General features: G+C 41.9%; 2 protein-coding genes across 2 annotated transcripts; both read right to left on the minus strand.

Annotated features, from left to right (window-relative positions):
• Positions 1 to 3668: 3668 nt before the first annotated feature.
• On the minus strand, positions 3669 to 16702 carry plekhd1 (pleckstrin homology domain containing, family D (with coiled-coil domains) member 1). The gene is made up of 13 exons (XM_071897037.2): positions 16548 to 16702; positions 14336 to 14429; positions 13009 to 13098; positions 12460 to 12536; positions 12025 to 12116; positions 11874 to 11926; positions 11160 to 11254; positions 10946 to 11039; positions 9912 to 10123; positions 7984 to 8116; positions 6071 to 6215; positions 4447 to 4590; positions 3669 to 3826 (listed from the first exon to the last, which is right to left on the minus strand). Exons 1-13 carry the CDS (start codon positions 16700 to 16702, stop codon positions 3669 to 3671), a joined length of 1542 nt encoding a protein of 513 aa, XP_071753138.2.
• Positions 16703 to 19233: 2531 nt separating this feature from the next.
• slc39a9 (solute carrier family 39 member 9) lies at positions 19234 to 25917 on the minus strand. The gene is made up of 7 exons (XM_071895779.2): positions 25403 to 25917; positions 24994 to 25102; positions 24053 to 24256; positions 23657 to 23725; positions 22415 to 22500; positions 22158 to 22292; positions 19234 to 21303 (listed from the first exon to the last, which is right to left on the minus strand). Exons 1-7 carry the CDS (start codon positions 25496 to 25498, stop codon positions 21070 to 21072), a joined length of 933 nt encoding a protein of 310 aa, XP_071751880.1. The 5' UTR covers positions 25499 to 25917; the 3' UTR covers positions 19234 to 21069.
• Positions 25918 to 26029: the final 112 nt, after the last annotated feature.

Consider the following 26029-nt stretch of genomic DNA (forward strand, 5'->3'; position numbering starts at 1 on the left):
GGGAGCGCTCCTTTAAGGGGAAAATTAAGCATATAGGAAAAAGCAGCAAGTAAATGGCTCTAGGCCCCCTAAGCAACTGAGGGATCCTTTTGTACACACTGTGACACAGCTAGATATAGCACCGAGCCGGTACGGAGAAAAAGCCCCGGGCTGGACACTGTCTTTACCTAACAGCTGACGATGCAGCACAGGAGGGCTCTTTGCAACGAGCCCGGTGCTGATGAAGCATCGGAGGACACAGGTTTCTGCAGCAAGGGCGCTCTTCCTCCCTCTCGGCCTCTCTCCCAGACCCTCCCGGACTCCCCTTGTCTCTCCTCCTCATGTCAGATAACAGTAAACAGTGCAGCGCTCAGAGAGACAGCCACCTCCTGACTCCCCCCCCCCCCCACAGCCGATCTGCTCCTGAGACCTGGAGGGATAAACAGTCGGGTTGTGACTGTGGCAAGGTCGACAGGTACGCACTTGGTTTTCATTGTGCTGTGTAAAGTTTGACTTAGGTTATGCGATACCTTTTTTTTTTTTTTTTGTTACGTGCTCTTGCTTTTCAGTGTGTTTGTAATTAACACACAGCCACCACACTGACCCTGACTTGACAGTGCAGTAAAACATGCATATACACATGGGCTGACATGGTAGCCAACAACAGGCTTTAAAGGCCTCTGGCTGCGTTAATCCTACAATCTCTCCGATTAAAAAAAAGAAAAAAAAGAAAGGGAGATACACATGGGTTTTTGCCCTCAGATGTAGCTGTTGCCATAGCGATAGCAATCGGGATGGAGCAGCGGGAGGTGAATGACTGAGCGGAGAGCCAGAGTGCGTGGGAATATGAAGGGGCTGCCTGTGGGGAGCTGGCTCTCTCTCTCTGGCAGAGGAGACCGGCACATTCTGGTAGTTTCTTAGAGGGCGTTATTGGAAAAACGCTCCGTCAGTTCACTATATTGACATCTGTGTTGGGCAGCAACATTACCGCAGTGCTGCTCGCTGTGCATTCCTCCACCTCAATCATTCAGGGAGAAATCCCTTAAGACCTTGACCTACAGAGTCAGCCGCTGGACCCCAGCGGCCATCTGTGGCCCACTTCTGCACAGCAATTAGACTGGAACCAGCCTTTCAGACAGTCCAGACAGTCACGTGTTTGATACCTGCTAACACCCCCAACTACTGAGATAAAAGCCTCAAATGAATCTGAAATGCAGCATTAGAGTAGCAGAGGACTAGCAGGCTTATGGCACTGACTGGAGCCACGCTGTTCCCACCAGATAATCATAGGGGAGATGATGTAAGGTTAGAGGGATGAGATGGCAGATTTGTGGGTACTTAGGATGGTGAATGAAGAGATGCATTTGCACATCCAGAATAGGTTATTAGGTAACGCAGTGAAATCTCAGTAGAAGCTACAGTAGATAGCCCAGCCCTAGAAACCACATATTTGCAAATGCAGTGGGAAACTAAATAAAAATGACAACAGAAAACTAGTAAATCATTAACAAACAGCATGACTGCAGACCTTTGGCAGCATTTACACAGAAAATCGAATTTAGCATCTAATTTTATCTCGGTGTCAGAGATTTGATTCAGTCTGGTTGAATGATCAGATCTAATCTATTCATTAAGATGTGTTGTGCCTGTGTGTCCGGGCTGGGGTTGAATTACTTGCCATCAGTCAATACAGGAATTGGATTATCTAAAAATACAAAAACCATCTGATCAAAAATCTTTTGCCATAAACATCTTATATCCAGTCTATAAATGAATTATTCAGAGTGTAAAGCTGTATTTCTATTATGTGAATTGCGGCTTCACTTTACATTTTAAATTGAGTGAATTGATTAAGTTATAAACCACAAGAGGCTTTGCTTTCACTGTACAGCACAGCGCCAAGTGGCTTAATTTGCTTTTATGAAATGGGGGTAACTCACCACTAAATTAAAAAGTGGAAAACACAAACATTCTATTCATGTTTTATTTTTAATCAATAATAATTAAATAATAACAACACATAAATATTGTTCTTCTGCCAAGCAATATAATTTTTGAACAGCAGCTAAGCAAAGTCCAGTATAAATGGTGATTCCAGCTTAACATTTACATTAACAGTGATGTGATCACAGGTGTGTGTTTATGGAGTGTTTTACATCTTCAGGAGCAGAACTATCCGTTTTATAAAAGTAATTTTGACCCTAACCCCACTGTGTGTTCCCACATTCACCACACTGCTGTTTTATTGTATGTTCTGCAGGTCCTGGTGAGGAACAAGAGAGTGATGATGCTACCTGCTGTCCGGCCCTGCAGAACTCTTCTTCCCACGCTGAGCCCTTTTACTGTAGCTGTAATTAAACTGTATGTAACGAGTTGGACAAGTCAGTTAAACTCACGCCTCTGATGGAAATACTATCCTTCATCCAAACCCAGAGTTTAGATTTGTCTTAATCAGCAACAGGGCCGTCTGTTCTGCAGCTGAGCACAGGGTTTGAGACTGGGGAGCTGGAAACTCATCCGGAGAGGAAGCTATAGCCTTTTACCTGCATCAGTGACAGTTGTAACATGTACAAGGTTCAAACACAGCTTTATTAACTTCAAGGCATGTCGTTCAGTCCATACAACTCAAATATTATGTTCCTTAATCCCTTACCTTTAACATGTGGGTTTGTTTTCCGCATCATTTCTGGTGTTAAGTTAATTCATCATTTGTACATTATCATAAAATGCTTGCTTCAGTAAATTACATTGAGTTACATTGTCAAGGACAGATTTTCAAATGTAGCAATGATGAATTGGTGAAGGGCAAAATCAGAGACAAATCTGTGATTTCATTGTTTTCATCAACCCAAGAATACAACTCTGTTAAGAAAAGGACACAATCTGTGCTTACAGTCAATACCAGAATACTAAATACAAACATTTTTCAAGATCGATTTGCGTTGTCTGTGTTATTTGCTAAACAAATACTATAAATTGTTTGCACAAGTCTACTGTAGTAATATTTGTTCAAAAAGTAGTGAAAATGTCTCAGACATTAGAAACTCTAGGTAACATGCTATAGTCACACATTGCTGACTATTTGATTGTAATTGTTCACACATTATAATCTATACATTGTTAGTTGTTTATAGTGTATTTCACAGTGTTAGGTGTCACACTATGGCATCTTATTAGGTGTGTTCTGGGCTCCAGGAGTCTCTGACAAAGCATGAACTATAGAACAGTTCAATGTGCTATTTAATTACTCATTTATGATTTTGTTTAGGTTACTAGTGTAGCACAAAGGGATACTTTACTGACAACAGCTATTCTGACTGAGCATAGGTTTCACTGCTTTTGCTAAATCAAATTAGAAAAAGGCTAAAGGTTGTCAGGTTGCCATAAGGGCCCCCAGTCAATCCATGGGGGCTGCAAACCCATGCTGTCACCTATATTAGGCTGTACAGCGGTTTTATTCAGTGTCCATTAAATCTCATTTAGTTTGAGCCCTTTGCATAGTTTCTGAACACAACTGGAGATGCCATCTACTAGACAAATCTGTGCCATACATTCAGCTATTTTACCAGAGGGATTGGGAGCAGGTCTCTAGGTGTCACATGACGTTATACTGTGTGCACTGAGGTAAAGCTAAGGACCATTTCTCCTCCTCCCTTTCCCTCCCTCCCTCCCTCCCCCCGCCCCACCTCTCAGTCCTCTGTGGTGTTGGGGGCGTCCTTGCGGCTGATGATCTTGTACACGCTCTCTCTGAAGCTGCTGTCAGAAGTCAGGCGGCGGGCCGTCTCCCTCAGGTCCTCCATGCTGCCGCTGTCAGCTTGCGACACAACAAACGACTTGGAGTGTTTCACTGTAGAGGGGCATGCAAATGATAAAACACCATTTAACAGGGACTTCATTCATTAACTAAAGGATAAATACACATACTACTACTACTATTACTGTGGCTATTACTACTAATACATATCATATACATTATATTACTACTACACACACTCATCCTACCACTACTGCTGCCACTACTAGTGTTACTACTAATACTGCTACTACTATCACACTACTGCTGCTGCTAATACGACTGCTGCTACTACTACTATTGCTACTGCTACTGCTACTGCTATTAATACTACTACTACTGCTATTAATACTACTACTACTACTACTACTATTGCTACTACTGTTACTACTACTACACCTGCAACTACAACTGCTATTACTACGATGACTACTACTAAGACTACTACCACTAATAAGAATAAGAATAACAACAATAATAATGATATAAACTTCATATTTCTATAGCACCGTGTTTCAGTGCAAACAATTCACTGAAAAATGAAACATTTTACGGTTAAGTTTTTATAGATGGGTTTTGCTGCACAAGTACGGAATATGAATGAATTCAGCCATAAAACATGCATGCTGCCAGACTCTGTATGTTGTGATCATCAGTGTGATGTACAGACTTACACCAGTGGCGCCTGGAGGCTCTCTTCTGGATTCGGCAGCTCTTGATTCGACGTGCAGCAGCTTTGTGGAGATACACGGCGTTCTTCATTATAGATGGGAGCTTTGCCTCAATCTCTGCTGCACAGATGCACTCCTCAAAGAATTCTGGTTGAAAACACACATAAACACACACATCATATACCAATACACCAATACACTCATCCTATTACAGTGGTTCTAAAACATTTTCATGTCATAGACCCCCCAAATAGCCACATATTAAGCCACAGACTCCCACTGGATAAGATTCTTATCCAATACCCCCATATGGGAAGGCTTTTGTTGTTGATGTAGTATTGACTAGTGAGGGAGATAATAGTGGTGAGAGTGAAATCTGTGTTTGAAGGAGTCTTATACTGTCCTACTGGAGTCATTTCTAGTGAATTAAATAATGTAAAATTAAACTATTTCTCATTTTGCTGGGAACTCCCTCAAGGATCCCACACTGAGAACTGCTGGCTGCTCTTAAACCCATGTAAATGTACAACACACCCACACACCCGCACATACACACATTTCATGAGCCTGACTTATTGCTGCCAAGTGCCTCTGCCAAGTGTATTATTATTTCCCCCGGTGAAAAACTAGTCCAATCAGGGAAACCACACTGAGGTGATTTGAACATGTAATACCTGTTCTATCCAGGAGAGGGCAGTCACACGTGTAGAAGAAGTGGTTATGCAGTGCTGATCTCTATGATGTGTTTGACATTTTGGTGTGTACAGGGGTGCAGCCCAGTGTTTCTGCACCGGTCTGTATATTATGTTAAACAGCATTTGTGCATTAACCATATTTCTGTGAGTATGTACACTACCAGTCAAAAGTTTGGACACACATTTTTCTTTATTTTTTTTACTATTTTTCACATTTTAGAATAATAGTAAAGACATCAAAACTATGAAATAACACAAATTAAATTATGCAGTGACCAAAAAAGTGTTAAATCAAAACTATCTTATATTTTAGATTCTTTAAAGTAGCCGCCCTTTGCCTTGATGGAAAGGCAAAAGGCTTTGGAAAGAAATTCATGCATAGGCATCAACTTCACTATTTATATTTGTCTATAAAAACAAATTTCAAGCATTTAAGCATAAGCCTTTAGATCAAAATGGCTTTAAGATAATGAAAAGCATAGTACATTCAATCAGGTGAGTCCAAACTTTTGACGGGTAGTGTATGTGGAAATGTATTTGCATTTGAGTGTGTGTATGTGTTTGACTGGGGGGTAGTGCTGATATGTTGCACCAAACTCAAGGTCTTTTCCGAGTCCACTGGTACATTCAGCATGAAAGTGAATCACCAAGTAGCTCAAACGTAACTGTTATTCCTTCATATTCTTCACATTTCACAGCTCCCAATGAACTAAAAGTAGCGGTGCTCACTGCCGCGTTACGTGACTCACTAATAAACGCCTCACATTAAGGCTGGATCAACAAGAGATTATCAGATGAAATTCTCTCCTGAGGCTTTAGAGCTTCTACTCATCCAGATTTTTGTATGGAGTTTGGCGTGACGTCCTCCGCATACAAAAGAGAATGACACATATTGTGTCTGACCCGTCCCTGACAGCAGTGGGTGCACTCACGCCTCAGCTGGCTGACGTCCCCCTTCATCCTCTCGTCGCTCTCCTTGGTGCGCTCCAGTGTGTTCAGGCCCTTCTCCAGGTCCTGCAGGGCCTCCTCCGCCTGCTTCAGCCTGCACTCCAGCTCCACCCGGGACTCCATCTCTGCCTGGGACACACAGGACAGGACACACTCCAGCATAAAGAACCAGTGGTGGAAAAAGTACTCAAATCCTAAGTAAAAGTAGCAATACCATAATGGAAAAATACTCCAGTAAAAGTAAAACCTCATGCTGCAAAGTAACTAGTAGCTACAGCCGTTAGATAAATGTAGTGGAGTATAAAGTACAATATTTCCCTCTGAAATGTAGTGGAGTGAAGTCTCACACTATGGAAATACTCAAGTAAATTGCGTCAAAGTACCTCAAAATTGCACTTAAGTACAGTACTTGAGTAAATGTACTTAGTTACATCTCTGTAAAGAACACAGATAACATACAGGATATTTGTAAACCCTCAACCTGACTAAGAACAAGGGTTAGACCGATGAAGCCAGTATTGGCCTTTCAATAACAATCGGATATTGGGCGCTCAGTGTTGCCATCACTTCTCTGGATGTGAGGATATGATTATACTCAACAGCAACAGGAGTCTCAGTCTGTAAAACCTGCATTGAAACCTGCCTCACCCTGCCTTAAAGAGCTGCCAACCCACCATGTAGAACTTCAATTAGTCTGGGTTTCAGTGGAGACTTTTAGTGTCCCATTATGGTCTAAATGCTGCTTCAAAGGCTTTTCCACCCTGCTAAGAATTAAATTCTGGGCAAAACTCTGAATGCTTGGAATTTTTTGAACATGATAATGTTCAAAAACTGCCCAGTACAACCAGTGCAACCGGTTAGGTACCTTGCTCGAGGACAGTAGCTGTTGAGGCAGGGGAGAGTGTGTCAAACAACTTATCCTGTACTAAAATACTTTAAAATAATACTATTTGGCTTAATTGAGAAAAGGGAAAGATGGGTGGTTCACAGACATGGAGCCAAGCTGTGAGTTAAAGTAAAGGGGTGATGGAGATGGAGCAGAAAAGGCAGGGAAGTAATTTAATACAGAGAATCAGGGAAGGAAAGGAGAATGGACATTTTTTTTTGTTCCAGTAAGTGTAATGTGATATCCACCTCCTCATGCTAAACAGACTCAGCTAGTCAGACTGGGTGCAGAGGAGGAGAAAGAGAATTTACGGCTGAGCCCTCTGAAGGCGTCACGGGCCTGATTTAATGAAGCATCTCTGATGGGACGAGCCCACTGGATAACCTTATAACGTCCCACTCTCACCCACCCACCTTTACTATCATATCCACGCCAGCTTTCCATGCAGGACCTCACCACACTTATTACTACAAGGGATCGTTATACCAGATCCTGTGGTTGGATTTAATCACAGCGATGAAACTTGTTTTTCATATGGTGAGATAGAAAAAGAGAGATTATTTTGCTCCCATTAAATATAGTAATTGTGTGAGAGATTAAGTCAGAAAGGATTTTTTTTTTAAAAAGCCTGTTTTAGACAGAAACAAAAAATCTGTTTACTGAGACAATCTAGGTTTTATTTGACCATTCAAGTCTAAAATTCTCAAATGTTTTGCATTTTACTTGTAGGTGGCTTGTAGCTTGGCTTATAGGTGGAAATTAATCTTTTTGGAACTTTCTTTACCTATTAGACTTGTTTTACTTTTTACAAACCTTTCAAAAGTAACGCTTTTACAGCCTCAAAACATGTAAAACACACTCTCCAATAAATTCAGAGTGACAAAATGAGAGACAGTGTTTGAACAGCAGCCATCACACTGCAGTTACAGATTAGACCTAAAAAAAATGAGTTCCAACAATGTTTTGTCTCCATGTAAACCCAGGCTGAGAGGCTGAGTCATGCTGGTTTACCTTGAGCTCGGCCTCAGTCTGCTGCTTGTCCACAGTGAGCTGTGTGAGCGACTGCTGCAGCGTGCACGCCTGGGACGAGTAGAACTCCCTCTCCTCCTGCAGGACTTTAGCCCGCTGCTCGTTCACCCTCAGCCTGCACAGGGCGAACACCATCAAACACACACACAACATAACATAACACATAATGCCATTTGCTTTTATCAAAAGTGCCTTTCACTGCCATGAGTGCATAGATTTTGATAATGAGCAGCCCCAGTGAGAGTCAAACCTCTACTGCTGAAAGTATTGGTGCCATGCTGTACTCACTGAGCTATACACACATGCATGGACACACAGTCAAACACACACATTTTCTCTCTCTCTCTCTCTCTCTCTCTCTCTCTCTCCCTCTCTCTCTCTCTCTCACTCTGCAATGTCATTACAAGGCTGATACACCAGGCATAGGACTTGTTCTCAAAGAGGCTAATTGCATCTCTATCTAACATCACTTTGGTCAATAGGTCCATTGTTTAGCGTCTTTCAATAGGATAATATCATGTATCACTCAGTGGCACTATTTCATTGTGATATGATTCTATTGAAAGAGCAAATACTAATTAAATCTCTCACAAAATGAGATCTGGAACATATTTGGGAATATTATTTGAAAATTAAAGTTTTATCACACTTTATATGACCATGCAGTTCAATGCGATGAACGTCAATTTGACTATCTAACATGTGATTTTGCATGTCAGTAGATATCGTTATACTATATCAACATCATAATTTTGTCCACATGACCCAGCTCTATTTGTCAGTCAGGGTGTGACCAAAAGGAAGAGTGTGCTAACAGGATTTAAACAAAGTCAGGAGGTCACGGAAAATGAAACACTAAGGTTCATCCAGTTCAACACTCCTGTCATACGCAGAAAGCATCCGGGGAAAAGGCCTGCTGACGTCCAGTGAGTGAGGCGCGTCTCTCACACTGCGCGCTGCATAACAGAACATTAGTGCTACGCAGTCAATAGCATCTGTCCGTAATATCCCATTTACTGGTGCTGATCGATGGGCTGGTTGTTTAGGGATCAATACACATTTCCACTAGTCGTTACATCCTCTCTGCCATTAGCACTGAGGAGGCCAGAATCACTGACCATTTGGACGCCAAAATAAAATTTCCAGTCTACCTGCCTCCTCTTCAATCTCTGATTACAGATGTATGAACCTAGTTTGATTCCTCATTTCCTAATTTAGAGGGTAATTGGGGGGAGTTTGTGAGGTGATGATGACTAAATATATAGAATGACATGTTGTAGCTGTTGGATGAACATGTCAACTTTTCAGGAAGAAATTTTTTTTTTTCTCACTTTGCTTCGCACTTATGCACTGCTGCACTTCTTTTAAAATTTGTATTTTACTTGATTTTATGCATCCTATGTACTTATTTTTATTATTATTTTACAGTATTTTTTCCATCTTATGTTATGCATTCCTCATATTTTTACTATTGTTATTCAGTGGGTTTTATTTTCCAAAGTTATGTTATGCTCATTCTATGTCTATTTTCATGTGAAGATGCATTTTATGTATTCTATTCTCCTCTTTATCTTATTCTCACTATCATTATCAAGTTTTATGTGAAGCACTTGGTGCATGTAATTTCTCTGTTGTAAAGCACTTTGAGCTGCATTTCTTGTATGAAAGGTGCTATACAAATAAAGTTTATTATTATTATTATTATTATTATTATAACAGCCTTGTTTTTCATCAGGTTTCATCAGCCCAAGATGTTGGAGAATTGCTCCAACCCATAGAGGAGCATGTAATCCTTCAAATTCAAATTCCTTCATGTCTATTGCACCAGGCAGCTGATCCTATAGTCTGACTGTAATATGCATATCAGTCTCTCCTGTATCTCTCCGTATCTCTCCTCAGGTCTCACTCACTTGTCATCAGCCTGCTCCTTCTCGTTCAGCAGGATCTTCATTTGCTCCTCGATGTGGCGCAGGTCCTGCAGCAGGTCCACGTCTCCGAGCTCTGCGGCGTCCCCGGGCTTCCTGCAGGCCGACTCCGAGTTCTGCTCTGCCGTCTCCGCCTTCTCCTCGTGCTCCTTGACCCCCAGCAGCTTCAGAGTTCGCTGTTTCTCCTGAGAGAGCTCCTGCAGGAGATAAAACACAGTCTGCACCACTGTTTCCACAACCTCTCAATCTGTGAGACAGGCATCCTGATCTTAAAGAATTTCACCTCTGTTGGTTGCAGTGGAGAGTTTTGGTGTCGCATGTTACAACTGTTGATTTAAGAACGTCCCATAAATGTACCAAACCATTGACATAATACTAATTAGCAGATAATTGTGTAATAATCCTGTTAACGTAACAAATTTCCCATTCATACAATAAACTTACCTACCATTAATGTAATAACCTTTTTTCCTGTTAACATAATAATTATTACATTATTAGGTGTAATTACATTAAGAGGAACGTTGACATTTTTGAAAGATAAGCTGTTTATAATGATCACCAAAGGCCTCTTCCATACATATTTATCCCTTTTTCAGGTGTAGCACCATAGTTAATAACCAAATTTGTGAATGGGTGACAATTGTGTATTGAATTTTGACGGTTATTACATTATTCGTTTTGTTCCCTTCAGCTAACGTTAACGGGAAACAAGTTATTATGTTAACAGTAGGTAACCTTTATAACCTTATTAATGGGAAATTGATTATGTTAACAGGATTATTACACTATTAACAGCAAATTGTTATTATCTTAAGGATTTATTACATTAATGGGAAGTTATTACATCAACAGTTGTAACATTGCATGGTGTGAATACTCCAATGGTGTAAATTCATGAACACAGTGAGTACTCTTCAGTTGCAAAGTTTAAGTTCATGGAGGAACTGCATAGAAGGATATGCTAGCTTTTTATTTGCTTGTTTATATTCGCCCTTACAAAACGGTTTTATTCATACCTCAATGGATTTCTGAAGCAGCACCGTCAAGCTGCTCAGCTCCTCTTTTTCAGTCTCCACACCTTTCAGGGACTGAGCTGTGCCGTCCAGGTCTCTGCAGCAACACACACAACACAAATCCTGCATTTACAGGCTGGTGCTTCCAGTCTCAGTGTACAGAGCACGGAGCATAATCAATTTCAGTTCAGATTACAGATGCTGATATTTCTCTTACAGTTTGATCTGCTCCTGCTCTGCCTTCAGCTCCAGCACCACCTCCTCAAACTTCACCTTCTCCTCCTCCAGGACCTGGTTCAGACGCTCCAGCTCCTGCACACACACACACACACATTTTTAAATACTGAATTAGGATTTTGATGCATGATTACGCATGATTCAGATATCACAGGGGTTCAGCATGGTTTAAAGACATGCAAAGACACAAACAGTTGGGTTAAACCAATATATTGGGCCTTTTATTAAATATCAGACACCAGTCCTCCCTGAGTTTTAGTGTCACATGACAGTCTAAATGTTGTTTCAAAGGCTTTTCCACCATGACAAGAATAAAATTCTGGGGGAAACACTGAATGCTGGTCATTTTTGTGCATGAAAAGGGTCAAATCCCCCCAAAAAGTACTCATATTGGCCTTCAAAAATTCATATTGGTCCATCTCTAACAAAAAGCATTGCTTCCACCTGCAGGCTGTCTACCTAGTATACTGCAAAGACTGAAGAGAAGTTTGTGTCACCAGCCTCTCTGTAATCTGTAACTCTCAAATAGAAAGTTTGTGAACACATCAAAAGACAAATATCTCCTGCATCACACACACACAAACCCAGACAAAAAAAAACACCCCGACACTAGGACCATACCATTGTTCTTATTTTAGTTTCTGTCAGTCAAAACACACAGAGCTTCACATGTGACGGCATGCAGCAGTCTTACCTCTCTCTGTGCTCTCTGGTGGCTCAGCTCCTCTGTCTCCTCCATCAGTTTATCTGCAGAAAGAAAACCATTTCACACAACATGCCTCGCCTTGTTCAGTCTGAAAAGGGTCATTTATCCATCTGTCATCCTCTCAAACCGCTTCTCTTACCCAGGTACTCCTGCTTCTCCTTGGCCAGCTGCAGCCCCTGAGCCTCCAGACTCTCTATTATGGCCTCACCCAGCTGGGCGTTCTTCCATGTGCTGCGGGTTGGAGACAGAAAGACAACCAATGGGTGTTTTGTCCATTTATAACATTGTGAGCATGTAAACAGTTGTTTCCCCTGATTTTAAACTAATTTGTGATTTGTGTTAAAAAAAAAAGCGGCTGCCATCCTCTTTCATCCCTCATCAAACTCTCCATTAATATTCTGCTAATTTTGGTGATTGCAGAATGGATATCACCACACATCATATGCTATTGTGCGAACTGGATGCATGATGCCTTGTTCTTTCACATTTACAACTTCAGATTCATATATGGTGGGCGTAGTCTCTTCCGAAAAGCAGCATTTAAAAGGAGAGTTTATGTCAAGCAAGTACTCACACTTTCCCTGACTCCTGCAGCATCTCCACCCACTGGGCCTGCTCCTCCTCAGACTCAGCAGCCAGCACTACGGTTCCCTGGAGGAAGAATACAGAATACTGCACATCAGCGTTTCTTCAATAATGGGGTCAGGACCTAAAATGGACTCTGGACTTCTTTTGGATCGCCGCAATAGTAAAGAGATGTTGTTATACGCCTGTGGCCCAGAGTGCAGATGAATTCACTCCATTTGACAAAGGCTGAAAAGGTTTAAGGATTCGGGTGATACTTCAAAAATAAGTATAATTCTTATAGGCCCTGATCCTGCAGGACTTCTTTTGGACTGCTGCCTTTTGAGCACTTTTGAATTTTGACTTTGCACTTACCTTTTATGCAATATGTGATGCCATTTTTGCTCATGTACATTGTTGCATGTTGTTTGTCTGCAACTTTATGCCCAAAATAGTACTTTTAATCTCAGTGGGGACTACCTGGTAAAATAAAGTTGAAATAAAAATAGATGATGAAGTGAGAAAGTGAGAAGTGAGTGTGATAGAATCATGGTCTTACAGTGAAATCTTCCAGATTGATCACCATGGCAAAGGGCATGCCCATGTCCTCGTTGGCTGACACCACACATCCTCCCAGCGGAATGACACCCTGAGACACATGTAGAAATAATACAATTAATTACAGCGTTGTGATAATCTGGATGGGTCACAAGGTGCTCTCTTCAATAATACACTCTTAAGAAGGATGTGTCATTTTTAACACATCTGTGTGTCTTCTTTTGGACAACACACATCCTTTGTAAGAGTGTATTTCTTTCTCTTTTTGGCTTTATATCAGGTGCAGGATCTCAATAATGTACAGCATAAACAGACTGCACTCTGGGACTAATTCTCCTTTTTAACCAATTAATTCTTCATGTAGTTTCAACACAATCACAGTCTCACAGCCATATGTTTCGGCACTCTGCCTTCAGTGGCTGTGACTGACTAATCATTACAGATTAGAGCATATCCACAGTATTCTGTTACATCACCACACAGCCATCTAATAACAGGTGATTGTAATAAATTAATGTGATTATAGTCAATTGACAGCCACAGCCAGTGAAATGTGCATAGGTAAAGCACCATATTAATAGGAAATGCATGTGACATCATGGGAATACTATGAATAATCACAATAGTCACACCTGTAGACTATACCACACAACTAACCATAAAAGGACACGTGTTGTTAATTCATCTTATAGCTTAACAGTTTCACTTACATCATCTGAAGTCATCATATGCATCAACAAATGTATTATTTTCACATAAAGATAGATAGATAGATAGAAGAAAGAATAATTTTTCCAAGGCATCATTTACATCAAAAACTCCTCACATCATAGACCAAAGCTCATGTAATTCATAATAAATCCCTGAATCCTATTTATCCTGATTATGCTGGTGTTGTTGTGATAATGCCATTACATAGTCTTGTCCTACTTCTGCTCTGCTGAGTCGGCCATAATGGACCCAGAAGTGCAAGTCTTCCGTTTATAATAGGAAATTATTAGTCGATATGTTTGTTTTTGTTCCCTCAATTTTACAGCACTTTGTTAATGTAAGTGCTATACATAATGTAGTTATTGCTGTTATAAACCCCACTGTAGGTTTAGATGCATGTGTTCATCAGAGAGTGAACGGGGACAACAAACACCTCAAGGTCTGAATATAATTTCATGTTTTTCAAAAAGGTTTCAGTTGCTGTCCTCATTAAAAACTAGCTGAAAGGCATGGCACATTATGTCCTCTGAAACCTCATCCCATATAAACAACCAGAACTCTTTCTTCTTCTTCTGTGGTCACTTAAATATAGATTCAGAGGAGATGGGTGGCCTCACCTTGGGGTGGATGTTGAAGTATCTGTGGGTCTCAAAGCATCTCTTCTCGTTCTCTGCATAGTAGAGCAAGAAGCTGTCTTTGATGATGAAGAATCTGTACCGAGGAAGACGGAGAAAGCAGCAGTGAGACAGGAATCAATGAATCAGTGAATATGAATATGATGAGCCGGGTAACTTGTTGAATAACTTGTTATCGCTGTGTGTTCACTAAAGTGCACCGATGCACTTTTATCTATTGTTACACAAGGCTATTTGAACATGCTGGCTTGGTGATCCTACAAAACAAATTCCCTGTAAGAGGAGGCAGTATATGATTTTTTTTTTCATCCAAACCTCCCAGCCTTTGACTGAGAATTGGAAAACAGTCCAGATTTATTTTTTTAAAGCCCAGACACAAAACTCAACTCAACAGCTTATCCTCCAAATAATTCCCATCCTCACAATTTGTGTATCAGTTGCTTTGGACAAAAATATGGACAAAACTTGGAGGGATGATGCATTTTTGAATTGTGTTCCAGTGTTATACTGATTGGCCCGATGGAGGCGCTACAATTAAAGGTCAAAATTTCTAACTTTGAAAGACCCTACCTACAATAAGTCTGATTTACATAAAACTTGCTACACTTTTTATTCATTAATTTATTAATGCACCGAATTGTTTTAGCTCCTCCTGCTTGTTTTTATTCTCCTTTTCTTTTATTCTCTTATCCCTATTTCTACTGCTTTATGTGATTCCTTTGCTGTTCTTTTATCTGTAAAGCAGCTTTGTAAACTCTGTTTTTGAAAAGCGATATACTAAAAGAAATTATACTAAATTAAGATTATTGTTACACAAATCCAGCTATCATTACAAATTATTACACTGATTGGCATAATGCAGGCACTTAAAGGTCAAAATTTTTAATGTGAAAGTAATATTGCAGACACCACTGGTCTAATTTCCAAAAACTTGGACAGATGATGCATTTTGGCTCTGTGCTCTGCTGTTTAAAAAATGTACACTAATTGCCCTGATGGAGGCGCTGTAATTAAAGGTCAAAATTTGTAACTTTGAAAGGCTGTTAGTGCTCCACCACTAGTCACAATTCAAATAATCATGTGGGTCAGTCACCCACAGCTAAATGTATGCTTAGGGATCATTTCACCACATTGGCTGGCAGATCTGTTTCAACTAATCACCCTTTTTTTAAAGCTGGCGGCAACTCAAAAAATAACACTAATTCATGAGCTTACCCAGGACCCCTCACTGCCTTACGGTCCACTCTAGTTTGGCACGGAATCACGAATTAAACGAGCATTTACTGAACAGAATGAAGTTCAAACTCAATCTTTTGACCGTTTTGACACCAGCAAATGTTAAAGGGTAGAAGAGCACAGCAAATGGAATTTCTGGATGCGCTGTGTATTGTCGTTTTAACTGTGTTATGTAAACTAAGAGCATTATCATCAGGTACCGGTCCAGGCATTTTAACATCCAAATACACACTCAGTACAGGCATTTTCACAGCCTAATATATATCCTGTTGTGATCTTTGTTACATAAAGCAATCCTCTAATAATAGTTCTGTTCCAAAATCCTATTTACCCATTTTGGGGGGAAATGTTGTCATTTGGTCAACCAAGGACTGAGTTACCTACTGTGCTTTAAAAATTACCATGATTTGTTGTAATTTAGTCAATCATTTTGTAAGGAGTTTTTCAAATGCTGTTTATGAAGCAGTTGAAATAGTTTTTTGTGCTCTTAGTACAGCAGAATAATGCTTTTCATTTTCAAATTCAGACAGTGTCATGTAAACAAGTCAACCTCAGTACACTAAATTGACTTACAAATACTTTAAAGTGATTGTCTAAACTTTCTGCCACTCATTGCAACCTCCTGTGAAGGAAACCCCGCCCATCTGGGATTCCAGGTAGGTTAAAACAAACTCTAAGAATGATTTACATATTGTCACTGTCAGGCGAAAGCCTTGTATCTCTTTTCAGGACCTAAGAAAAACAACTTTGTTTTCAGCTTGACCACCATGCATTTTAGAGTTTATCCAAAGATTTTCATAAACTCTAAGGGTTGTAGAAATTTCTTAACACATAAAAAGGAGCATATAATCCTTATAATCCTAAAGTTAGAACATGAAAATCACCAATGCAGAACAGTGCAGAATAGAGCGGACAGGGAAGTCCCACCCCACCCCATCCCACCCCACCCCAGCCTCACCTGCGGGACCACTTGGCAGAGGGGCGTCCGAAGGGCCTCTTCAACAGCACCCCATGCAGCTGCACCTTGGTGCTGATGTCCAGCACTTCCGAATCGCCCTGCTCCATGGACGACAAGGGGGAGAACAGAGAGTTTCTGGACGAGGACGAGAACATCCTGCCTGGCTTCCCCCCCTGGGAGGTGGGGCCGCAAAAATATCAATGGAATACAAAAAATAGATCAAAATACAGTCAGTCAATAACAATTAACAAGCCCCATACCACACACACACACACACACACAGAAAGACACAGGCACAGCTGCAAAGACAGCCACAACACAATACAGGAAAAGTAGCAAACAAATTTCAATAACTCAGCAGGGTGGAATGATGCAGCTGCCAATACGGACATCAGCTGGAGGCGGACTGCACAGCGCAGATGAAAACAGGGATGGGATGAGAGAGAGAGAGCGAGAGAGGGAGAGAGAGAGAGAGAGAGAGGTAGGGGGAGGGAGGAAGAGTAGGGATGTGGGGGGGCAGAAAAGAGAGAAGCTTTAGGAATGAGTTGCTCTCAGCCAGTAAAAGCTGTTATTCAGATTACTGTACTCCCAGCATCAGCAGCAGCCTCTAGCTGAAGCTCTTGGCAGGTACGGCCTCTCATCTCTCCATTATTCCCTCCCTCCATCCATCCCTCCATCACTCCAGCAGTGACTTAGCAGAGGCGCGGCCACACCACTCTCTAGTACAAAAAGTGAGATGGAGAGCAGCTGAACGTCATCTATATATCAGATTAATGTATAGCACGTGTCAGCAGAGTGGATGGACAGCAGATTAGAAAGATATTGACAGCTCTGCCTCGCCCGTCCGGGACAGGCGGATGGATAAACCTGCAAGCACAGAGTTGTTGTTGTTGTTTGTTTTTTTTTAATACAAGGATCAGCCCAGAGTTTCCATGAGGAGATTTTCATGTCAGGGTGGGCCGGGCTCTGAAATGGAATTTGAAGAATTTCATTCGACATGAAACGCCCACAGTTTTTGAAATATATGACGTCATCAGCTCAGTTGACTTGACCTGGATGAATAAACTTTTTCTCCAAAATTGCTATATATTATATTGGAATTAAACCTTTCACTTAGCTGATGCGACTCTCAGACTCAGTTCTTTGCAGCAGGGTGAGTCCATCTATTCAAGTCTAGGGAAAAAATTACTACACACTGTTATAGATACATATACATGCTATTAACTGATTGTTTGTAAGCCGGAGTCGTCAAAACATACCAGAGCACCCGTAACATTTCGAGATTGCACCAGTTAAAAAACTTTAATTCAATCGTCATAAAACACTTTGCTTTACAACTGCTTTTCACAATCAAAAGTATGGAAATAAGGCAGACTCCTTATGGAATGACAAGAAACACATGACCCCCCTCCTAAAACTATCACAAAGATTAACCCCCGCCCTAACACTCCTCATTCAAACTCAACCGCCCGACAAACCCCAGTATGTGCTGTTCTCTCTCTGTTTGAATGGGTGAAAACGTCACGTCAAAGTCCTGCAGAAAGCTGACAGTTTAAAAGGTGTACTATGGTCAGAATTCAAAATGTTTTCCTCTGTTTATATACATATATGATCAAAGATGTGACATGTGGAAATAGTCAAAAGGGGATTTTGTTTGAGTGTTTGAGCTGAACCCACTGGAAAGCATTCAGCTGGTGTTATCGGCCAATCAGGGTCCAGTATTGTGACTGTTCTGGCTGTGGGGACTTAAGTCTTCACATCCATTCAATAAATATCCTTTTAACTAAACAATATTTATCTGCAAAGCATGAAGAACATTATTCTCATCCTGAGCTATAGTAGATTTAAAAACAAAACCATGAGAACTGAATATGGGAGCTTAAACGTTGCTTTGCTCATCAGCAAACACACATCTAGTGGCATGACTTCAGACTTTTCTGCACTGTTGGGATCCACTGGTAAATTTGCTCCATGTATGATCTGCCAAGCAGCACTTCTTTCAATAAAATTGTAACTTTTATAACTAGTTCGCCTGTTATTTCCTTCATCTTCATCCACAGTATAGACTGTAGCAAGGTAAGTAGTGAGCAGTGGGAATGAATTTTTGTCTACATTTGATTAAAGTGCGGCTTGGTGGATCATATGCATGCTGAATTTAGCAGTGCAAAGGTCTGAATTCATGTGTGGCGATAAGCAGGAAAACATTTAAGTACTAAATCTCAGCAGGGAATTTGACACAACGATTTCTAAAACACATGAAGAGATAAAAGTGGCACATACTGGGGCTTTCCTCCAACATGGCCACCAATAAAGCAACACTCCTGTCTGAAACTGTGGGGCATTTTCCCTTTTGAACACATAAAGCTGTTCACAACAGTTCCCGGTAAAAAATAAAATCATCATGCAGCTTCTGGTCTGCATGCATTCCCCCCCTTTATCGTATCTCACTGTGTTCGTATTTACGCAAAGGAAGTTTAAAATGATAGGCGTTTCTCTTCTGGTAATAGAACTCCTGGAATTAAATGACAAGTCACATGTAAAACCCTTTAGTTCAAATTTTTACATAAAATGATGCCTCTTGTCTGTCAACACTACAAAGAACAATCTATCCCCTGTCCCCAAAAAGAAAGGAAAAAAAAAAACTGTGAGGATGTATTTGTAAGCAATTCGGTCTCACACATGAGGATTGTGGAAGAAAAAGTTATTCTGTACAGTATACATACATACTTACATACATATACATACACGTGAGCTCTGCTCTGAGCAGGCACAGTTACAGTAACACCCACAACATCCACCCACTTTGCCCTGATAAAGAGAGAGCAGCCTACTTACATATTAAAGGATCAACGGGATCAACAGGTTCCATGTATTTCGGTTAAATGATACTGGGGACAGTAACTGGGACGTCGGGGCCGGGCTGCGTTCAAGAGCGTCTCGTCTGACCCGTCTTGATATGTGACTCACACAGCAACCGCTCTGATATGAAGGCGAACCCCATGTACAGTTGATCTCTGCCCGCATTTCAGAGAAACCGCTACACTCCTGAGGAAGAAGTGACTTTGCCCACGAATTCAATTAACAGCTGCATGATTATTGCTCAGGTCTGATGAATTAATGGGAAGTAAAACGAGCTGGAGGGCTAAACAATAAAAGACTTGCTCAAATTCCTCCTGTCCCAATCCTTTATAATGTCTTATGCGAGTGTACTCCTGAGCCAATGGTCCCGAGATGTTCAGTTCATCCAGGTAATGCCCTTTTCCAGGCGACTCGTTCAAAACTGTTAAAACGACCCTCCACCTCAAAATAACCTTAATATCTCTCTATACAATCATTTAGATTCTATACAATTTTTTCCTGCAATCTCTATTATAATTATTTTCAGGTAAAACAGAAACAGAAAATAACGACATCCAGAAAAAAAAAAAAAAAAAGGGAGAGTTAATGTTGCGATATTTTGAGGCTGGTAGAGTGTTGTCCTGATGCAGGGACTGGGTTTGAGCTGACTGGACCATGAACCTTGGGATGTGATCACAGGAAAAACACCATCAGTATCCATCACAGGCTTCCCATCAGGCCAAGGAAAAACGTGTTTTGTCTACAGGCCACAATGGCCGGTAAACCCCAAAACTCATTTCACCAGCCAACTAGATTTTTAATAATAGGACAGGACCTCCGGTTGGTAGACAAACTCACGAGCCAAAGCAAAAAATGTACAAGCATTTGGCTGGCGACTGATGCTAATTTCTCAACCTGCTTCCCACAGCTGGTTACTTGACTGTAGCAGAGAACAAAGATCTTCGTTGGTAAGAAAATAAATAAGGATCATCCTTTACTAACAGTAAGAATAACGTCCTTATGGCGATGTCTTTCTCAGGTTCTGTTTCATCTTGCTACTATGGCACTTAAACGTTCACTTAGGCCAGCCTAATCCCATCTGGATTACTGGTGAGAGATATCCACTCTGTACAATAACAAAAAAACAAAACAAACGTTGACTTTGCCTTCAGGATATCATAAGATATTTTAAATCTCACTATGCAACTTCCATCTAGTAAAACATCACTGACGAAATCAGGGTTGGTTCTTTGAATTTGGACAGGTCATGGGCACATTAATGTAACACTGAAGCAAGACTGCACTGTGATCTAGAAACCCCAACTAAAGGGTGCGCCCGGGTCTTTCTAAAAAAAAAACAAGAGGATCAACATTTCAGATGGAATAAACGGATGTACATAGTTCTATAGTCTCATCAACAGTGTCAGCACAAAACACGTCTTTGTGTGTGTTGGTTGTCGCCGTATCGACTCCGATTTGTGATTTCCTTCATTCATTCTCTGCTTAACTTCAGCTCTGAGCCACAAGATGTCCCCGCAACTAGAGCAGGCTAGGTCCAAGCAGTCCCATCAACAGACAACAAGTAATAAGACATTTAGATCCATGATGTTTGAGGTCTCTGTTCGGCTGCTTCCCCTGTACACCTCGCTCGCTCCCTCCGGGCCTCCGGTCCGCGGCTCCGGGTCTAGTGGTGGTGACCGACGGACAGGACCAGAGGGATGAGGCAGCCTAGCACCAGAGCTCCCACCTCCACCTTGCTCAGTCCCTTCCCTCCGTTGCCTCCCGCAGCGGCGTGGCTGTGGCCGCCGCCCCCGACCTCGGGCAGGACGTGGACGGTCGCCACGTAGAGGAAGGTCCCGGCGGAGAAGAGCATGGCCACACCGGTGGCGTTGACGTCCGACAGGGCCTCCTTGCTGCTCTGAGGGGCGAGAGAGCGCACACAGAGGGTTAAAATGGCCGGGGATTACAGTGAGCGTGAGAATATGAGGCAAAAAAAAAAGTCACTCATCATTTGCCATTATAGTTAGAGATCAGACTCCCTTCTCATTCTTGCTTATAGAAGTTGGCAGAAAATCAGAGATTGAAAGCTGTTTGATACCAATGTGATGTGAATGTGCTGCAAAATTCAATCAACATTCAGATGCAAAGATGGCACCTCATTTATCACAATTTAAAGCTGCAATATGCAACCTTTTATTAACAATAAATAAATTGGATATATGATCAGTCTGTGTCCGTCTGTGAACCTGAATACCTGCCTACATCTCCCCCGTTAGCCTGAAATGAGCTTTTCAATTATGTTCAGGATGTTTTGGGGCGTATACCATTTGCCGTGGGCATCGCCAGCGCTAGCGGCAACAACAACAGTATATAGCGTGAAGAAATAAGAAAGTATAGCCAAACTAAACTTACAGCTGACAAGACACATTCAAAAACACAGAAGAACAGCGGAATTGTTTGTTTTTAAATTGCATATGTCCTGCGTTCACTGTCTGCTTCTTCAAACGCTTGAGGAGGTTTTACAGATACCGGTTCCCTCAGCTTCAGGCTAGGTGCTGCTTCATGGTAAATAGCTAGATGAGTAACAGATGTTGGGGGCAGGAACTTGACAAACTTTGGGGGAGGAGGGCAGAACTAACAGCACACTTCCTGGCTCAAGGAGAAAGTTGCATTTGGTTGCTTTAAATCTTTGCCACTCAAAAGATCTTCATGGCATGGAAGTTTCTCACATGAAAAAATGTCCTCTGCGTGAAAATGTATGAAGTCACTTACCTGACTGAGGCCTAAAAAGGTGAGCATGGCGAGGACGGGCGCTGCCAGGGCAAAGACCAGGAGGTGTTTTCGGATACGGTTCCTCTCCAGACCAGCATGCATCAGGAAAGATACCAGACCAAACGCTGCTGGAGCCTGGCAGACGACAGGGCGTTAGGGTTAACACGGTTTTACATGTGCACACTTATATACATGGTTTTACTTACAAAAAGATTATACAATATAGATTTGTGAACAAGGATATGAGCCACTATTACCTTATGCAGCATGATCGCCACAAAGACAATGAGCTGAACGCTGGTCTGGGAGGTAGAGGCCGCCGCTCCTAGTGCCACTCCATCAGCTGGAGACGAAAACGAAAAGAGAGGGATTCGCTGAAGAAGCTACTTGTAGTATTCTCTCATTAACACAATGTGAAATCTGTTGTGATTCTAATACTAAAACACAAAAAGAGTGACTGTTGCCGCTAAAAACAGAAGCCCCAAATGATCAGCCTTGTGTTTTATTTTTGCCAAATATCAGAGTTCTTCGGCTCAATTCAGAAGATGAACTTCATTGATCACCGAATTGAAATTGGGTCATTACAGCAGCAAAGAATTAAGGTATAGGCTGGAGAACAAATAGTTAAAAAAGTAATAAAATGTGTCTGCACAATGGCTAAAATAATATTGGCACTTGGATTATTCACATCTTGCCGGATTTACAGAAGTCTGGCGATTAGAGATTTACAAATGTCACCAATAATTCAGAGGCTTCCCTGTGAAATCCGTACTGGTAGACTGGGAAGTTGCACATCATTAGCAGTGAGAAGGGAAAACAATGCAATATGCCAACAAAGCAGCTCACAGCGGCTACTGAACATGGCACTAATGGTTGCTATCGTAACTGTCCATCCCAAACTTCACAAGCTACTTTTACAGTTTTACTACCCAACTAAGTTAGGTTACAATACTACAATATATCCTCCAAACAATGGTTGGTTTCAAGCCAAAGTGGCCGGTAGATTAGACAGACTAACCAGCTACAGCCAAAATTTACTGCCATTTGATGACTGGTGTTGCTGGCAGCTCCAAATGGCAGTGAGAGGAAACTGTTTGAAGAATTTGAGCTTCAATACCCAGAAATCCTGTAAGGTGACGTCAGTAAACTGCACACAGCTCGCTTATGTTTACCAACCCGACCAGTCTGTGATGCTTGGTTGAGAGAGGAAAAAAAAATCGACCGTTGATGAATCCAGCTTTCTCTGGACAGAGCGCTCGTTTTTGATTTCACTCTCAAAGTTTCGATTAACCACTTCCTGTAGGCGGAGAAGCGCACAGACCCGACACCAGAATCTCACTCCTCTATCACAGCCCCAAATTGTGATTTAGGCTGATAAGACGGGTGTATTTTTACATAAAACTCTTGCCTAGTGCAGCTTTTCGCACCCTAGTTTCCACTAACCCTCAATAGTTCAGCTGAGAATGTGATCATGAGACAGCAATCGGTGTCAAACCTACCTGCAGCATGGACCACTAGACCCAAGGTGGTGGTGATTTTTGAGGAGGCAATCCTAGCCGACTCTGGGTCTAAACAAGACAACAACCACAGGTCAGGCAGATTCTTGTGATGAACAAACTCTTAAAATGTTGCAGAAAAATGCGTAAGAAGAGTTGCGTGTTAATGACAGAACAGTATCTCCACACTGAGCACTGCACTCTGAACGAGGCCTTTGTACAATCACATGTTGATGAATTTTAAACAGTTTGCAATGTATTAGATCATTCTGTGGGTGTTGTGAGTCTAATCAACAAAACTTGGAGAGGAGATTAGCACTTAATTAATTACTAGTTAATTTATAAGTGGCAAGTGCCTTGGAGACTCTTTTCTTTGTGTTTTTTTCATGCAACGCTGACCTTCACTGCTGTGCACATGGGAACTGCCTATCTGGTCCACCAGCAGCATGAAGACGAAGCCCAGGACCAGAGACACTCCGATGTAGGCGTGGAGCTGCTCGTGGCTGTGGCTGTGTTCCCCGCTGCTGCCCAGCGGTGTGTCTGCCTCGCCCTTCGGCTCCGACACCTCCACCACTCCCACCTGCCCCGGGGCGTGGTGTCCACCTGCACACGTACACACACACACAGGTCAGGAGAGAACAGAGCGAGGCAGACAGACTGTTAATATCACAAAAACACCTGAATACATCAGTAAATAAGTCGTTCAATTCCCAATTCCTGAAACCACTCGGCATAGAGACCATCGCAGATCCACATACGCACAAAAACACCAATTTAAGACTTTATATGAACCATAGTATTCTTGGATGACAACCATCTAGCATGCAAATAATCAGGGACCAAATATTTGTGCTTGACAAAGACTGTTACGCAACAGAAAGAGACAGCGTCATCAGTTTTCGTAGTTCACTGCTGCTTGTCGAACTTTGTCCTATTTGAGTAGAATTCAAACTGTTCTAACCTACATTGGCTGCTGCCAAATGTGTGTTACATGATCTACTGTACTGTACTGCAGTGGTTCCCAACCTGCGGTCCGGGACACCCCTGAAAGGGCCTGAAGCTCACAGGAGGGTCAAAAGGCCTCAGAGAATTTTAAGTATAGGAGTTGTACAAGATAGAAACCATTAACCAATGACAAAATCTGTTAAAAATCCAGATATTAGGCTATTTCTGCTGGAAGACACTGAATGATGCTGCCACTGTCTTGTACTGGTTTTAAGCAGAATGAAATGCAACTTTCAAAGACACACACACACACACAGCATGTGGCCCTGCCTAGATCAGAGCGAGGGAGTCCCTGAGGAAGTAAACCTGGGAAACACTGCTTTGATTAACTCTACCTTCTAGGATTTCTTCATAGAGCGCGTGGACGCCTTCAGGAATGATAACAGCCAGCGCTGTTCCACACAGCAGCCCCGCTCCCAGCACGGTGACCAGCTTCAGCTTCTCCTGGTGGGGAGGAAGAGTCACAACCAAGGCGTCAACACAAGTCTGACTCTTTGTTTTCATGCCATCTAAACACAAGATGTTGAGTTGATTATCTGATAACATTACAGAGTTTATGATGCAACTGCCACTTCTGTTTGAGGACAATGGAGGTTGAGGTTCACCGATAAAAAAGATGAACTTTTACCTCACTGGAAAATGAGAAATGTGGCGTTTGTTCGGTTCAACAATTTGCCAAAGTTAGGGCTGACCAAGCTTCCAGGAAGCGCTTGTACAAGGCTGTGCTTGTTACTTGAAACTCACCTCTGAAAAGTTGACTGCTAAAGGTATTGTCCCGGCGACATAACATCCCACCAACATGGACAGGGACAGCAGGCTGATCGAGCTAAAATCGTCCATAACTGCAGACTTTTCTTGTTGGCCAACCTACTGCTCAGCTAAAGCATGAAATCCAACCTGAAACTTTTAACACGAACTTTTAGTGCTGCTCGTGATGTACTCAGCTAAATTACATGCCACGAACTGCGACTGTTAATGTTTGTTATGCAATTAGGTTCCTCCTAGCTCAGCTTACTGCCTGGCTGTCCTAGCATCCACGTTAACTAAACAGACGTTACAGCCTCTGGCCTGGCTAGCTAAGCTAACTAGCTTCGGTAGCTTTCGTGCTCTCTCAAAAACCACAAACGACGAACCCTGGCACGTTAAGCTTCACGTGCAAAGTACCGATTTCCCGCATCGTTTCGTGGGACCATAAAGCCACAACAGGCGCATCCGTCCAAAACAAAACTGGAATTACCCGACTGGGCTAGCGGCTAACAGATCATCGCTTGTTTAGTGCTGAAGAAACTACTTCCGGGTCACGCTTCGTCCCCTCAGCCTGTCACATCAAACGTGCCACGTATCAGTGCGGCTCCACGCAGCATGAGGGAT

This window comes from Centroberyx gerrardi, chromosome 17 (assembly GCF_048128805.1).
Source record: "Centroberyx gerrardi isolate f3 chromosome 17, fCenGer3.hap1.cur.20231027, whole genome shotgun sequence".
Classification (NCBI taxonomy): Eukaryota; Metazoa; Chordata; class Actinopteri; order Beryciformes; family Berycidae; genus Centroberyx; species Centroberyx gerrardi.